General features: G+C 41.7%; 1 protein-coding gene across 1 annotated transcript; it reads right to left on the minus strand.

Moving 5' to 3' along the window:
- Window positions 1-892: 892 nt before the first annotated feature.
- C1QTNF8 (C1q and TNF related 8) lies at window positions 893-3,054 on the minus strand. The gene is made up of 2 exons (XM_073361376.2): window positions 2,824-3,054; window positions 893-1,440 (listed from the first exon to the last, which is right to left on the minus strand). Exons 1-2 carry the CDS (start codon window positions 3,047-3,049, stop codon window positions 893-895), a joined length of 774 nt encoding a protein of 257 aa, XP_073217477.1. The 5' UTR covers window positions 3,050-3,054.
- Window positions 3,055-17,599: the final 14,545 nt, after the last annotated feature.

Consider the following 17,599-nt stretch of genomic DNA (forward strand, 5'->3'; position numbering starts at 1 on the left):
GATTAGAAGCTGGAGGAGACCCAGGAGAAGACTGAGTCACAGAAGCCAAGAGAGGACAAGATTTCAAGAGGAAGAGCCTGGCTGATTATGTCAAGGGCAGCTGACAGGTCAACGAGGAGGAAGATGGAGCACCAGTTCTGAGCTTTATCTAGGAAATGGTCATTTTTGGTGACAGTGATTTCAGGGGAGTGCAAGGTATGGTTCTAGAATGGAACTGGAGGACAGGAACTGCAGACAGCAATCGTAAACTACAAAGACATCCTTTGTAAGCAAAGCAACCTGCAAACACTTTACTTTCATTGTAATCGTTAACTAGCTTGTCTAATATGACAGCTGGGGATTGAAAGGTGATCTTCAGATAATTACAGAGTACAAAAATGATTAGGCCACTCCATTAAAACAGAGCTGATAGGTTAAAACATTTTTGTAACCGAAGTAATGTACTGAATGACTTTGGCAAGCTGTTTAGCAGAGATGTTGCCAGGGGCCTATGGAAGACTTCAGAACAGTGTCCTTCTGTTTTACCATCTAGCTGACAATAAGCACAGCATCCCATGGGTCAGAAAGAGCTCAGGCCTTCTACGTATTCATCAAGTGGGCACTGCCATGTAACTTCTGTTTGTTTAGCTAGCAGTGCCCATTCCTCTCCCACGCATGCTCACACCCGTGCTCTTCACATTAAGATTGTTGCATGAGAAATATCTCTAATTGACTGGAAGGATTAGCAAGCCAAAAAGCAGATCAGCTGGCTGCTAGCCACAATCAGACCATGAAAATATTTAGTGCATATTTATTTCCATGTTGACATAGACATGTGCGCTTTTAAAGAGGGGAGTTAGTAATCTACCCAAGGAGCTCTACTAAAGCACTGAGCCCAAAGATGCAGAATTGGCTACTCTATGGCTGGTTTAATTAAATGGCCATTGAAGGTGATGTAAATATCAGACTCCTCACTATAGATGCCATTTTCCCTCTCTCGTTTAAACATTCTCACCCAGACCTCATCTCCTTCCTGCAGCTCGAGCATGAGACTCTGGCTCTGCATGATGCTCCGATCACTGGGCTGGGCATAGAGGATGGCCACTTCCTTATTGTTCTTCATTAAGTGCAGGTAGGTCTCTTTGAAGTTCCAGGTGTGGACATTAAGGTTTAAGAAGTAGATCCCTGGCACATAGCAGAAGAATTTCCCTGTGAACATGCTGAAGTGTTCGTAGAGATTCACAAACTCCGTATCAAAAGTGACATGCTGGAAATAATCAGAGCTGTGGAGAGGTTTTCTCCGGCCCACTGAAAAGGCAGCATAATGCAGCTTGCAGGAATTGCCTGGTGGACCAACCTGGCCTTTCTGACCTTTCCGTCCATTATAACCACGTAGCCCTCGTTCTCCATCCTTTCCAGCCCCTCCGGTGATCCCTTTCTCTCCCAGGTCACCTTTTTCACCTATGATCACAAAGAGGAATTAAGTTGCAAACATATGCACACACACTACATGCCACAGACACGTCTGGATGGAGATAGCCAGCATCCCAACTGGTAAAATAACACCTTCTCAATGGCTGCATTGAGAAATATTTATCATAACTAAATCACATCTAGATTTGAATTCAGGAATACTATTGACAGGAACCCGCTAGCTAGCATGCCTATTCCATATATTAACCACACAACAAATAAGATAGCTTTCTCTGATACATTATAGATTTATAGATTTCAGCTGCAGAGGGGACCACTCTGATCATCTAGGGTATGCAATTTTACATTTGCATTATTATTTCCAACCAGATTATTGGAAGGATTAAACTATAAAATTCAAGAGCACATGGACATTTTGCTAGGGAGAGAAGGCTAGAGTCCTAATTTTTTTATTAATTGAGCTATAATCTGTGTTAATAGGATGGATAGTGAGAACAATTATTCATGGAACCTTTGGCAACCACTATGTAGAATTTGTTTTTAGCATGTCCATACCTCTTTTCATTCATGGGAACAACATGTTTTCTTCTCGTTTTTGTTTTTTGGTACAAATATTTGCAGAAAGTGAATTTTCACCCCTTAGCTGAGTGATTTATGATTTAGGTGACCAACTACCAAGGGTGAGTAAGAGAGAGGATGGCAAAAACAAAGGGATAAAACCATGGGACGATATTCTAGCCCCATTGACTTTAATGTGTAAACCGCCTAGGTCCATGAACCCGACCCATATCATTTACATATATACAGTTACACACATACAGACTTTCTGTGGCAGAGAAGAAGGGAGTAACTATGGGTGTGGTTGATGGGAAACAGAACAAAACATCCAAGTTTAATAGATTCATATGTTTTAATGCCAGAAGGGACCATTGTTACTATCTAGTCTGACCTGAATAACGTAGAAACTCACCCAATCCATCCTGTATCAACCTTATAACTTCTGTTTGAGCTACACCATATCTTTTAGAAAGTTATTCAGTCTTGATTCAAAGATAATACATGATGGAGAGTCTGCCATGTCCCTAGATATGTTGTTCCAATGGGTAATCACCCTTGGTATTAAAATATATATGCCTTATTTCTAGCCTGAATTTGTTTAGCTTTAGCTTCCTGCCATTGGAGTTCATCCAGCCATCTCCCGGTAGATTACAAAGCTGTCAACTCTGACATCTTTTCCACATATAGGTAGTTATGGTCTGTAACCAAGTTGCCTCCTGACCTTCTCTTGGATAAACTATATAGACTGAGCAGCTTTGGTTCTTAAGAGATGGGTGTTTTCCACCTTGGAGGAGGAACATGGCTTGTGAAGTTATGGTAAATTCACAAAGTGTGGTCCTGGGCTTGACTCACCTTTCAGGATGGTGATATCTATTGTGGGCTGGACTTTGGGCACTGAATAGGTGGGGTCATTGCTCGTCCTAGTGGATCGTGACGAGGCGAAGGAGACTGGCTCTTCTGAAGGCCCACAACATCGCACGCATGAAAGCCGCCGGGCTTCCCGTCTCAGCGAGCCCTTTTCTCGTAGGGTGCTGGCATTCACAGTAGATACCAAGAGCATCAGAAGCACAGCACTCATCTTCAGCTGAGCCAGCTGGAGCAGGAGAGTAATAGGAATGATTAATGTGGTGATTTAAGCCAGAGCAACCGTTGGCCACCTATTCACTTACCTTAGGCTTCCCTTCTTCATTATGTTATACTGGTGTAGCACTTAGTCGGGGATGAGGGACCCATTCCACTAGGCGATGTACACCCACAACAAAGAGAGAGTACCCACCTTTGAATTCACAAACTAAGTATGTCTGAAGAGACAACAGATGGATACAACATAAAGACTGGAGAGATCATGATCTAACAAAGAGATGATTATTAGTGTCGCAAGTACTGGTCACAGCACACCTACTGTGTAACCATTGTCGAACCAATGTTTGCCAAAGGCTTTGGATGAAAAGCACAAAATATTACTAGATATTAGTATTATTACTTATTATTTATTATTTATTATTTATGTATTATTTAATTATTGGTGTTATTTACTATTACAATCTCTAATTATTGCAATTCTAAAAATAATGCAAACTCATATGTAACAAACATAACTCTCCAAAATAGAGAGAAAGAAACTATGATTTCAGAAAAACCTTCAACTGAAAAAAAAAATCATCATTTGCTCCAAATAACCTTCCTTTCAGCCTGTTAGTTAACCACTGTAAGACAGACTATGCTTTTATGATTATATTGGTTTGTTGCTTCCTGCAGAATTCTGTGTAGGCTTCATATTTGCATTGCTGAATATGTATACCGGAAAGCCAAACATCCCCAATGAATGCAGCCATAAGTGACTGTTGCTTTGCACGAACACTGGTTCTTGAATTTTAATATTGATTTTTGTACTGTATTGTTGGCAAGCTCCAAAATCCTGAATTGCAAATGAGAAGTGAAGGGAAATATAGTAGACAGTGGATAGGAGGAGACCTTCTAGCATACAGCTTTCAGTCTTCTTACCAAGGATGGAAGTAGAAATATCACCTTATTGGCGAAAATCACAGTCTTCACTGACTTCAGGGAAATTGCAAGTTGTTTCTTGCAAAAAATTATGCCCCTTCCCCCCAGTCTCAACATCCATTGAAATCCAAGAAAAGACTTTAATTTACTTCAACAGACTTTGGATCAGGCACTTCATGAACACGTTAGTACTGCAGCAATTCTTACTAGACTATCAGGGGAAGGTGGGAGAAGTGATGGATGGATGCCCCAGTTATGGGAAATACATGATCTGCACAAAGATCCTGTTCACAGTAGATTTCAAACCATGGTAAGCCAGATTGGTTCTCCTGAGCTGGGAAGCACTATGCCTTCACCAGCCGGAGAATGGATTCGTGCAGAGAATATGGAACAAATTTTCATGAGGGCTGTCCTGGCACTTTCTAGGAGACATTTTCCTCTGGTGTTTTTTTTAAATTTATCATCCGGAAAGAATCAGAACCCACACATCCTTATTATTCAGTTGTTCTGTTCTGTCTAACTCATGATGAGACTCGAGGAATGCTTATTAACATGCTAAACTAATTCTAGTCAATAGCATGGAAAAAACTACCCATCCATTTGGGAACGGTCAACAGTCCTTCACCAAATTTTGAATAATTTTAAAAGATTTTTTTCATTCACAGTATACAGAAATCTGGTTTTAGGTATCAGTTTTACAGAACAAGGTTCTCATTTACACTAATGACCCTTTACACCACTCGGGCAGTACAAAAGGGCCTTTAAACTGTGTGTGATTTAGAGCTCCACTCACTTGAAGGACCCTTTACATGGGCAGAATATTGTAAAGGGGTCTTAGTGTAAATGGGAATCAGGCCTCAGATAGGTGACCCATTGGACCAAGTATATCATGCTTAAATGGTGTATGGCCCACAGGGGACATTCTGTTTATGGGCAACAAGTTTCTAGGCTCACTTAGGGCCTGACCTACAGATTACTGCAGTACTGTATTTGCTCAGCAATATAAAGATCTGTATTAGCTTCACTTGATCTACAAATTATTCAGCGCCAACTTAATTTCAGCGAAAGTTGAAGGTATTTAGCTCTTCTCAGGGCCTTGGCCTTCTAGTCAGTAACCTTTGAGATATATTGTAGGAGACTGTCATTTCAATCTCAAAGTATTGAGTTTAGGAGACATAACTGCTTTATGCCTGCTTTTAATACCTTACTTGAGGACAATCAGAGAATTCATTAAGAAAAATATTTCTAATGTGGCCAGAGATGGAAAATTCATAAATGTGGAGACATTAACTCTCGTGATTAAAATACACTGTCCTCATTAGGCAGAAGAATGGTGGTTATAACTAACAAATTAGCAAGTGTGGGGGTTTTGCTATCAAAAAAAAATGAGAGAACTCATCCACTCAGTGACTTTTTTTTTCTTTTTTTATGTCTCAGAAAAAGAGCAGTGTTCTGGCTCTATGCACATTGTAACACCATTGGGGAAATCAACAAAGTCCATATTTTCTTCCATGATCCATGAAGGGTCAAAATGCAAGCATTTGGCTAGAATTTCCTTTTGTTATGAAAAACACTGTCAACTGAGAAAATCATCCATCCATAGACTGAACCTCTTAGATCTAAGCTAAAGAAAAAATTCCCCTGATGGCTCTTGCATTCTCATGAAGCATATCCCAACATCACTGACAATATTTCAATCACGTTTTTTTTTAAAGATCAACTCTAGTTCATAAAGGAATTAATTCAGGGGAGTCCTAGAGCCTGCGTTATATACAGGAGGTCAGACTACATGATCACAGTGGTCCCTTCTGGCCTAAAAATCTATGAGTCAATGGAATCCAGGAAATACATTTTCTTTCAGACCTATGGAGTTTGGGCCTCACCAAGGTTTTCTACTGTGTCTTGACAGTGTATACCACTGTCCTCTTCTGGATGGAATTTTTAGACCTGATTTAGATCCGAATGGTAGAAACCTGTGTATCTGAATGACTCGTGGACCATGTGTAGTTAGATGAGACCACCGGGGTTTTTGAGCATGCATGTGGTTATAGATTGTTACTAGTAGAGAGGAGAGGAGATGCAAAACAGAGAGCTGGGGGGAAAGAGGCGAATGGAGGGAGAGGAATAAACCAACCAAATAAAGCCACAGTAGAGAATTTTTGAAAGTTTGAAAGCCATTCGGTATAAAGACACACAGCAACTAAAGGAAAAGGAGAAATCTAGAAAGCAGAATGAGTGAATAAAGAGAGACCAAACTCCGAGTTACAGGGAAGCAACCTAATTCAGAGGGGGAAAAATAAGAGAAGAAAAGTAAGTCTAGAGATTGGTTGGAAAAACCTATCAGAAACCTGGAGAAAGAGGCAAGAAGGTACAATACAAGAAAAGAAAAATGTAAAAAGCGGGAGAGAGCCAAAACCATAACAGCCAGGAAGGAAATAGATGTGGGGAGGGTTGTGTGTTTTTTTCTTATTAAAGACAGTTATTGGGATCTTACTGTCCCAAGTATGGCGATAACCTGCTTTCTCTCAACAAGAAGGCAGGTGTATCTTCTTCTGAACAACGAACTCTGATTGTTATCACCTTCACTTCCAATAAAGATCTGGCAGTCTGTGCGTCTTCAGAAAATAAATCAAAATCCTGTACCAGAGAAATGTTTGTCCTACTTTCTGATACTGATCTGACATGCTTGCTTGTGTCTATAATGATATATTAGCTCAACACTGAATGCCCGGAGACTGCAAAGCTGATCTCTTTCTTATTTGATCACCCTTCATGGTGCCTCTAGGGAAAGATTCATTTTCGAAGCAGCAGGTCAGAAATAGAAGTATAAATCAGCTTATTTCTTTGCTGTGAAAAATGTTTCCCTGCTATGAAAACAAGAATCCCCAGATGTCTGTTGTCCCACTGAGTAGAAAGCCCAGACATGGGATCATACACAGTCATCATGTTATTAACACCTATAACTGAATTAAAAGGAATTTTTTTTATTTGTCTGGTATTCTTATCTGCTACTTGCTATAGGAGGAGGCTCCAAGACAAAGGAGGACTTTTCCAAAATACAGTTCAGGGGGTTACAACCTTCCTACCAAACGATGTATTTCTTTCATTTTTGCTGCACTTTCAAGGACCCTAAAACAAAGAAGCAGAAATACAGCAAAACAAAAACAAACAAATAAAAACGGTATTTGGGAGACTTCTTGGAGAGAGGGACCCAACCCACAACATTTACATCAGGAATTGAACTTTCCCACATTTCAGGAAGCCCAGATCAGAAGGTTTGGATTTGAATGTGTATTTTCCCAAGCTTCAAAAGTGTTTGGATCCTGACTTTTAGGTTTGGGATCAGTTCTGATTTCTAGCCCAATTTTGCAGATGTCCTCGGTTTAAATAAACTCTGAAAAAGTATCTGAATTTTTCTGAGTTTGTCCATAGAGCACCCAACTTCTGAACCTTTTGAGTTTTGCCCATTTTAATTCCTTCCACACCTAGATCCATGTTCCCTGACAGTAGACGTGACCAAACTATGTATGCAATGGCGCTGATAATTCCTCATTATGAGAGCTCCACATACTTTGATCTGTCAGATTTCCATTAACGAGCTTTTGTTACTTTAAGGGGATGCTATTTCTCAGCTAATCTGATTCCAAATAGGCAATTTCAATGACAGAAGAAAAATGTCTTGCCGTCCCGATAACACTGCCAAATGCCCTGCTCTGAACCCAGGAAGTTCAGCATTAATGTGCTCAATTTCTGGTGGAAATTAAAACAAAACAAACAACATTGACATTTTCTCCTACAATTGGCAGAATAGAACTTCTTTGGATATTAAATGGGGATAGCTTCAAAACCGGTTTTTTTGTCATTTTTCTCTCCCGCTCTGCATTTTTGACTAGGATGACAATGTCAAACCAACATAAGACTCTGTTCCTAAGGTATTTCTGCCAGACCAGAGCAGGAAGTACTACAGTCTCATGAAAGTCTGTCTCCCATATAGCAAATTCAACAGATTCTGAAAAGTGTAAGTGTCCAAACTTTGGTGCTCATTTGCGAACAGAACCCGCATCTTATTACTGAGGACTGAGCTCCCTTACATCAGTGGCAAAGCAGGTGTGGTATGAATAGCCATGGCAGAGTTTGATTTAATTTTTTTTATGATTTTGATAGATATCAATGTTTATTTTTATTTCTATCCAGTTAAATTTTCACCATTGTCCAAAATGATGGGTTTTAAGCATTTTTATTGTTATCTATTTAAATTTCTATTGTTGTGGGACATTATAACGGGGGTGTCAGACAATTATTATTTAATGACAGTGGGCATCCAGATTCCTCTCTGAATGAGGTGGTATAACTCATCAAATAACAAAGGTGAACACTGAATGTGTTTATGCAGCTGGGTTGGCTTTAACAAACACTGGCTGTTTCATTTGATTCTAGAGGGAAAGGTCATATAAATGGTGCTAGAGTCTGTTTGCACATAGATTTAAAAATAATAATAATAAAGTGAATGACATGCAAGGAAAGGGGGGTGTCATAAATATAAAGGTTTCAGAGTAACAGCCGTGTTAGTCTGTATTCGCAAAAAGAAAAGGAGTACTTGTGGCACCTTAGAGACTAACCAATTTATTTGAGCATGAGCTTTCATGAGCTACAGCTCACTTCACCGGATGCATACTGTGGAAAGTGTAGAAGATCTTTTATACACACAAAGCATGAAAAAATACCTCCCCCCACCCCACTCTCCTGCTGGCAATAGCTTATCTAAAGTGACCACTCTCCTTACAATGTGTATGATAATCAAGGTGGGCCATTTCCAGCACAAATCCAGGGTTTAACAAGAACGTCTGGGGGGGGGGCAGGGGGTTAGGAAAAAACAAGGGGAAATAGGTTACCTTGCATAATGACTTAGCCACTCCCAGTCTCTATTCAAGCCTAAGTTAATTGTATCCAATTTGCAAATGAATTCCAATTCAACAGTTTCTCGCTGGAGTCTGGATTTGAAGTTTTTTTGTTGGGAAGAATTGCAACTTTCATGTCTGTAATTGCGTGACCAGAGAGATTGAAGTGTTCTCCGACTGGTTTATGAATGTTATAATTCTTGACATCTGATTTGTGTCCATTTATTCTTTTACATAGAGACTGTCCAGTTTGACCAATGAACATGGCAGAGGGGCATTGCTGGCACATGATGCCATATATCACATTGGTGGATGTGCAGGTGAATGAGCCTCTGATAGTGCGGCTGATGTGATTAGGCCCTATAATGGTGTCCCCTGAACAGATACGTGGACACAGTTGGCAACGGGCTTTGTTGCAAAGATAGGTTCCTGGGTTAGTGGTTCTGTTGTGTGGGATGTGGTTGCTGGTGAGTATTTGCTTCAGGTTGGGGGGCTGTCTGTAGGCAAGGACTGGCCTGTCTCCCAGGATTTGTGAGAGTGTTGGGTCATCCTTCAGGATAGGTTGTAGATCCCTAATAATGCGTTGGAGGGGTTTTAGTTGGGGGCTGAAGGTGACGGCTAGTGGCGTTCTGTTATTTTCTTTGTTAGGCCTGTTCTGTAGTAGGTGACTTCTGGGAACTCTTCTGGCTCTATCAATCTATTTCTTCACTTCTGCAGGTGGGTATTGTAGTTGTAAGAATGCTTGATAGAGATCTTGTAGGTGTTTGTCTCTGTCTGAGGGGTTGGAGCAAATGCGGTTGTATCGCAGAGCTTGACTGTAGACGATGGATCGTATGGTGTGGTCAGGGTGAAAGCTGGAGGCATGTAGGTAGGAATAGCGGTCAGTAGGTTTCCGGTATAGGGTGGTGTTTATGTGACCATCATTTATTAGCACTGTAGTGTCCAGGAAGTGGATCTCTTGTGTGGACTGGACCAGGCTGAGGTTGATGGTGGGATGGAAATTGTTGAAATCATGATGGAATTCCTCAAGGGCTTCTTTTCCATGGGTCCAGATGATGAAGATGTAATCAATATAGCGCAAGTAGAGTAGGGGCGTTAGGGGACGAGAGCTGAGGAAGCGTTGTTCTAAGTCAGCCATAAAAATGTTGGCATACTGTGGGGCCATGCAGGTACCCATAGCAGTGCCGCTGATTTGAAGGTATACATTGTCCCCAAATGTAAAATAGTTATGGGTAAGGACAAAGTCACAAAGTTCAGCCACCAGGTTAGCCGTGACATAATGAAGCAAATACTCACCAGCAACCACATACCACACAACAGAACCACTAACCCAGGAACCTATCCTTGCAACAAAGCCCGTTGCCAACTGTGCCCACATATCTATTCAGGGGACACCATCACAGGGCGTAATAACATCAGCCACACTATCAGAGGCTCATTCACCTGCACATCCACCAATGTGATTTATGCCATCATGTGCCAGCAATGTCCCTCTACCATGTACATTGGTCAAACTGGACAGTCTCTACGTAAAAGAATAAATGGACACAAATCAGATGTCAAGAATTATAACATTCATAAACCAGTCGGAGAACACTTCAATCTCTCTGGTCACGCAATCACAGACATGAAAGTTGCAATTCTTCAACAAAAAAACTTCAAATCCAGACTCCAGCGAGAAACTGCTGAATTGGAATTCATTTGCAAATTGGATACAATTAACTTAGGCTTGAATAGAGACTGGGAGTGGCTAAGTCATTATGCAAGGTAACCTATTTCCCCTTGTTTTTTCCTAACCACCCCCCCAAGACGTTCTTGTTAAACCCTGGATTTGTGCTGGAAATGGCCCACCTTGATTATCATACACATTGTAAGGAGAGTGGTCACTTTAGATAAGCTATTACCAGCAGGAGAGTGGGTTTGTGTGTGTGTTGTTGGGGGGAGGGTGAGAAAACCTGGATTTGTGCTGGAAATGGCCCAACTTGATTATCATACACATTGTAAGGAGAGTGATCACTTTAGATAAGCTATTGCCAGCAGGAGAGTGGGGTGGGGGGAGGTATTTTTTCATGCTTTGTGTGTATAAAAGATCTTCTACACTTTCCACAGTATGCATCCGGTGAAGTGAGCTGTAGCTCACGAAAGCTTATGCTCAAATAAATTGGTTAGTCTCTAAGGTGCCCAAAGTACTCCTTTTCTTTTTATAAATATAAAGGGAAGGGTAACCACCTTTCTGTACACAGTGCTATAAAATCCCTCCTGGCCAGAGGCAAAACCCTTTCACCTGTAAAGGGTTAAGAAGCTAAGGTAACCCCACTGGCACCTGACCCAAAATGGCCAATGAGGGGACAAGATTCTTTCAAATCTGGAGGGGGGAAGGGACAAAGGGTTTGGTCTGTCTGTGTGATGCTTTTGCTGGGAACAGATCAGAAATGCAAGCCTTCCAACTCCTGTTAAGTTAGTAAGTAATCTAACTAGAAAATGCTTTAGATTTTCTTTTGTTTAATGGCTGGTAAAATCAGCTGTGCTGGAGGGAATGTATATTCCTATTTTTGTGTCTTTTTGTAACTTAAGGTTTTGCCTAGAGGGATTCTCCATGTTTTGAATCTGATTACCCTGTAAGGTATTTACCATCCTGATTTTACAGAGGTGATTCTTTTACCTTTTCTTTAATTAAAATTCTTCTTTTAAGAACCTGATTGATTTTTCATTGTTCTTAAGATCCAAGGGTTTGGGTCTGTGTTCATCTGTACCAATTGGTGAGGATTATTATCAAGCCTTCCCCAGGAAAGGGGGTGTAGAGTTTGGGGGGATATTTTGGGGAAGACGTCTCCAAGGGGGCTCTTTCCTTTTCTTTGTTTAAAACGCTTAGTTGTGGCAGCATACGGTTCAAGGACAAGGCAAAGTTTGTACCTTGGGGAAGTTTTTAACCTAAGCTGGTAAGAATAAGTTTAGGGGGTCTTTCATGCAGGTCCCCACATCTGTACCCTAGAGTTCAGAGTGGGGAGGAACCTTGACACGTGACCTTCTTCCCACCCACACTCACAGTTTCCCTCCACTCTGAGGGTATCTGGGAGGCATCTGGGCCTGAGGGCCTCTGGTGTGATTCCAGTGCAATGATCTGTAGTCTGTTGGGGTTCTTGGGGCAGTTGGCTTTTACATGTCCCAGCTCGTTACATTTAAAACATCGCCCAGCTGACTGGTCACTGGGGTGAGGTGGGTTGCTGGAGAATGGTATATATGGTGCTAGAGTCTGTCTGAACATAGATTTAAAAATAATAATAATAAAGTGAATGACATGCAAGGAAAGGGGGGTTAATGAACAACTCACACTCCTCCAGTCTGACCATTCAGTTTGGTTTCTCTACAAGCTGAAGGCAAGTCAGCCTGGGGAAAGGGAATCTCTTTAGTTTATACAAGAGGCAATATGCCTTGTGGGTAGGGGCATAGCATTCTGGAGATGTGGGTTAAATTCCTAGTTCTGGCACAGACTTTGTGTGACCTTGGCCAACACTTAATCTATCCCGTGCCTCAGTTTTCCATCTGTAAAGCTGGGATAATATTTTATTTGCTCACACAGGGGTTGTGAGGATAAAATTCATTCATAACTGGGAGGCGCTTGATGAAGGCCAGGTAAGTAGGTATATCTATTCTTGAGTCACAGGATGTCTGTTTAAATTTCTGCTAATAAAGTCCTTTCCCTTTATTCCTAGGATTTGTCCTGGTCACTTAAAAACGCCGTTCTAAGATTACCTTTCCTTTAACTTACAGAGCAGCTTAAGCCACTGCCCAATTCACTGAGGATAAACATCCTCAACTAAAACCCAGTAGCTGATTTAAGGTAAAGATCCCTTTTGTATGGTATAGCTGGAAAACACACCGCGATTTGTTGTACTGCAGGCTTTTGAATTGATCCGAGGATGGAGCCCCCTTCTAGTAGCAGAAACATGCCTTCTGCTTTACCTTTATTACCTTCTGGGAAGTCTTCAATGTTGGCTAACATGTTCCCCGCTCCTGGTGGTGGAAATGGCTGGAAGCAAAGAACTTTAAGGCTGTTACACTGTGAACACTAGACTCCATCTTGGAAGTAATCTGATTTTGCTGGAGGAGCTAAAGTTTCTTCTTGGATGATTTATTACGCAAAGGCCTTGCCACTCTCCAGAGCCTTTAACACTACAAGGTCTACAAGTCCAAACAGCTGAGCAATTTCTTCTTCCTGCAATGGCTCATGGTGAAATGGGTGGGCAGCCATTCTTAGAAACTATAGCACACGCTGAGTAGTAATTAACATTCTTGCAGCCATGAATTGACTTGCAAATTCATGAAGAGGAAGAGTTAGATTCAAAAAGGCAATGTGGTTCGAAATACCTACGTTATTCATTGCCTAGTGCAGATGACCCACTGGTAGCTTCCTCTGTTCACGCTGTTTTCAAAACATTTTGGAATTAATCTGAAGAGGATTCCCTAGCATTGCGAGCAGAATCTAAATTGGCTGAAATCCTTTTAATGCTGCTGCTTATAGCTTCCTCGCTTTGTATGAATACATGCCGATACATACAAAAAGAGCTTCTAAGAGCCTGAAGTAAACCCCTAGACTTGTACACTCCAAAAGCTGGGCTTGTTTTGAACTGGATCTTAACACTGCAGAAGCTCAGATTAGACCCAAGCTCACTGGCTGGCTGGTCCGTCCTTTTAAATGGGCTATACAAAAGTTTTGATTCAAACTTTGCCACTCAACAAGTTTTTAATCCAATTCCTAATAAAAAGGGATAGAATTATTCTGTTACTATATTTATATCACTAATTCAGATCCAGTGTAAGCAGACGTAACTCCACTGTGATCTGGGGAGTAGCACCTGGGGTTTTAAACCATGGTTTTAAAGCAGGTGTCAATTGCCCTCTGGTTCACGAATAATTTGGGATGGTAAACAGTTACTTTTTCTTACTAAAGAAATAAAAATCCCTTTCTAGTTCACCTTTCCCCTGAGCGGGATTTGGCATGTGCATCCAGAGTCCCTACTTGCCAGGATGATTGCCATGGATTGGAAATGGCCATGCTTTTTTACTAGGCGGGCCCTTGAAAGGAATCCCATTTTCGCAGCATGTCCAGACAATGATTCAGCCCTGCTTTGTGGAGAGAGGAGACAAGTTCCAGTGAAATAATATGCAGGGCAATTGCCCAGATGAAGCAAATTAACTGACTGTCTCATGCTCCTTTGCACTCTTCTGGTGGAAATATCGTTTGTCTCAGTGACTCACCAGCAATGAGTCACTTGATCTTTGGACTTTCTTGGTTTCAGCTAAAGGCTGAAATTGTTTGGAGGGTTTGTTTGCTTTTTTCAGCAACTAAAATGTTTTCACAGCACAGATTGACGTGTCACAGCAGAACGGCACAAATACCCCGTTTCAAATTGCCACACTCATCCTACCTGTGAAATAGCTGAGAGTGGATGCTGAGTCCAATATGACCGGCGGGTCCCTCTTTCAATCCATGTGACCTACACTACTGTGACTAACAATCATCATAATAATAACAATTAATAACTGATTACTATATCTCTCTCCCCTGAGCCACTCTGGCACCACCATTGATTCCTGGCTGAGGCTAAGAAAAAAAGCACAATCAAAACTGTTGAGTCCATGTTGTTTCCCTGCCTGTCTCCCCCTTCTTTCCTCCATCACATCTGTTCTAGCAGAGAGTTGATCTGCAGACTAATACAGCTGAAGGTCACCATAGCTCAGGAGGCTTTCAGAAATAATGGCAAGCATCACAGAGCAGGGGCCCTGGTTGTATACAACAGGGTCATGGTGACTCTTCCACCACTTACCCCACACCAGACAATAGTACAAAATATATTCATGCCTCAATGTCTGTGGTGACTAATGAAACAATGAGCGTTAAGTGGGAACAAATCAGAGCCAGTTCAGTGACATTCTGGAAAGCCCATGCGCTTCCTTTCACTTATTTTGCATGTGGCAGCAAGCAGAAAGTGAGGCACAGCCATCCCTTTATAGTGACTCACGAGAACAACCTGCAGCTGCTGGTTGGGAACAGTTCTGACTCCAGATCAGTACTGTTTTGCCATCTGTGTAGATCCATTTAACTTACCTTGTGACTCAAAATCCCCTTCTCCTTAGTTTCCTTGTTGTTGCCTAGTGAGCTTCATAATATGAAAGCCCCTGTTCATTCAGCTGTTGGTCTGGTGGCTTCTGTTGCGGCAACTTCCTTGCCGGTGTCCAAAGGAAACAGTGAGTGTCAGTCCAACTTCTTATGAAACTCAGCAGCTACAGCGCAGACAGTTTGCAAGTGATTTTTCTTTGCTACTTGTTTTCATCCAATTGTGCTGGATTGGGCTCCTGCTTTCTTGTTTTGCTGTTGCCTTCTCGGCATTTGGAGGAAGTCTGTCAGGCTGCACAGCTCCTCTCACAATAATAGAGATGAAGAATTTTAAAAAAACAAAAACAAAACAAACCGACAATCGGCCCTCGTGGCCGGAGAGAAGATGAAAGTGCTAGAAACACATGAAACCGATTATCTTTTGGTGGACTCAGCATCTTCTCAGGGGGGAAAAAAGAAAAGCAGCCCTGTCTTTTACACATCAGATGCAGTGGTGAGAAAAGGAGAAAGTAAATAAGTGTAAATGGTGTCCCTAGCCTCTGTTTGCCAGAAGCTGGGAATGGGCAACAGGGGATGGATCACTTGATGATTCCCTGTTCTGTTCATACCCTCTGGGGCACCCAGCACCGGCCACTGTCAGAAAACAAAAAGAAAAGGAGTACTTGTGGCACCTTAGAGACTAACCAATTTATTAGAGCATAAGCTTTGCATCTGAGGAAGTGAGCTGTAGCTCACGAAAGCTTATGCTCTAATAAATTGGTTAGTCTCTAAGGTGCCACAAGTACTCCTTTTCTTTTTGCGAATACAGACTAACACGGCTGTTACTCTGAAACCTGTCAGAAAACAGGATACTGGGCTAGATGGACCTTTGGTCTGACCCAGTATTGCCGCTTTTATGTTCTTAAGGACCCACCAGGCTCTACAATGTAATCTGCAGCTTCCCTTGACTTTAACCAGGAGGTGCTGTCCAAGAAGAACAAATCCCAGCATGCAAAGAACCCAGGCTGCTTGGATCAAGATGTACCCAGGGTGCAGGCATACATGACCTATGCCATATTCTCTGAAGGATGTAACTCCATATTTATAACAAAAAAAGAAAAAGGAAGATGGCAGCAATCTGTTGCATTTTAGTGCAGATGTGGTGCAAATCTCAGGAAGGTGTACATTAATGGACTCTTCCTAATATCCAAGAATGCATTATAATTTCCCTGTGATAATCCTTCCACCTCCAAAAATAACCCCAAAGCATTTGTGTGGTAATAAACAGCTACAGGATGTCACACATGCCATCTATTGCTCCTAAACTATTGTTAGCTCATGTCAGGGAGAAGAAGTCAAGATGGAATAAATGGCATGAGTAAAGTGACACAATCTTTTCAACCATTAGTTCCCGGACTGTCTTTCATTTGTACCTGTTGCCTAACAAAGTATGGGTCAGGTTTATAATGCCACGATTGTAATTACACTGAAAGGACAACATAATCACACTGGTTTTACTTTTCAGCAGGTAATCACCACCTTTTCAAATAACCCAAAAGTTCACTACGTGACTGAATTACTTATTCTTCTGATGTTAGTCTCAATTACATTAAAATAAGCCCTTCATTAGAAGCACATTGAAGTTGCAAAGTCAAGCAAGTTAGGAAATGGCACAATTAAGGTTGCCCAGCCATTCAACTGCTGAACTGTCCTAATAAAGTCAGCTGTCCTAATAAAGTCATCCTACCTATAGTCTCCCAGCTCAGCCCTTCGAGTGCCCCTCCTTTCCTTTTCTCCCGGTCTCGCTAATCCCATTTTAACAAATCCCCACCCAAAGAATTAAGAAGGAAACAAACAGTCCTGCACCACCAAAAGTCAAGGAACTAACACAACATTTGCAGACCATCACGTTGTTCATTGCGTGCATCTTCTATCCCTTTCCCCTACTCTTTGTGGGTGTTGCCTGTTTAGATAGTGAGCACTTTGGGGGCAGGACCTGTCTTCTGCTTTGTGCTGGGGGCTTCGTTCCTGGTCCCTATGCACTACCAAAATACAGATAGATAATATTAGGAACGAGGGATATTAACTACATTGTATTTACACTGTAGTTATTGTCAGCTGTGCAGTGAACTTTGTGGTTACATGGATTATTGGTAAATACAGGCCATGTGATGCCTAACCACAGTGTGATTGTTATGTAATTACAGCATAATTACCTGCATTGTATTATACAATGCAACCCAAAATGGTTTGTTTACTGATTTGTCCAGCCTTGGATTAAATTAGTAATGTTTTGGTTCTCTGGGAATAACCGGTCTTTTTTGGGTATGGTGAGAAGAGAACAGGAGTGCCTGGCTGGAGGAAATTGGTAGGTGTGGGAGGCCAGTCTAAAAGAAAGAAGTGCTTACCCATCACTCGCTGAGTGTTCGAGCTGTGTTTAGCCTTGCAGCTGCTCATTCTGTGCTTCTGCCAGCCCTGGGCATTCAGCTCCTGTCAGCCGGGAAGCTGAGTATTGAATCGTCTGTGTATGTGACTCCCCAAGAACGTCAGAGGCCAGGGCTACTGTCCATTCCAGCACGCTGTGTGCTCCCAGTAACAAAGAAGACTAACAGTGGAGCATGCCATACAG

Source organism: Lepidochelys kempii, chromosome 10 (genome assembly GCF_965140285.1).
Source record: "Lepidochelys kempii isolate rLepKem1 chromosome 10, rLepKem1.hap1, whole genome shotgun sequence".
NCBI lineage: Eukaryota > Metazoa > Chordata > Testudines > Cheloniidae > Lepidochelys > Lepidochelys kempii.

Coding starts and splice junctions, on each gene's coding strand:
- C1QTNF8 (XM_073361376.2), bottom strand. CDS start 3,049: ATGAGTGCTGTGCTTCTGATGCTCTTGGTATCTACTGTGAATGCCAGC. Junction 1,441..2,823: donor AGATATCACCATCCTGAAAG/GTGAGTCAAGCC, acceptor TTGTGATCATAG/GTGAAAAAGGTGACCTGGGA.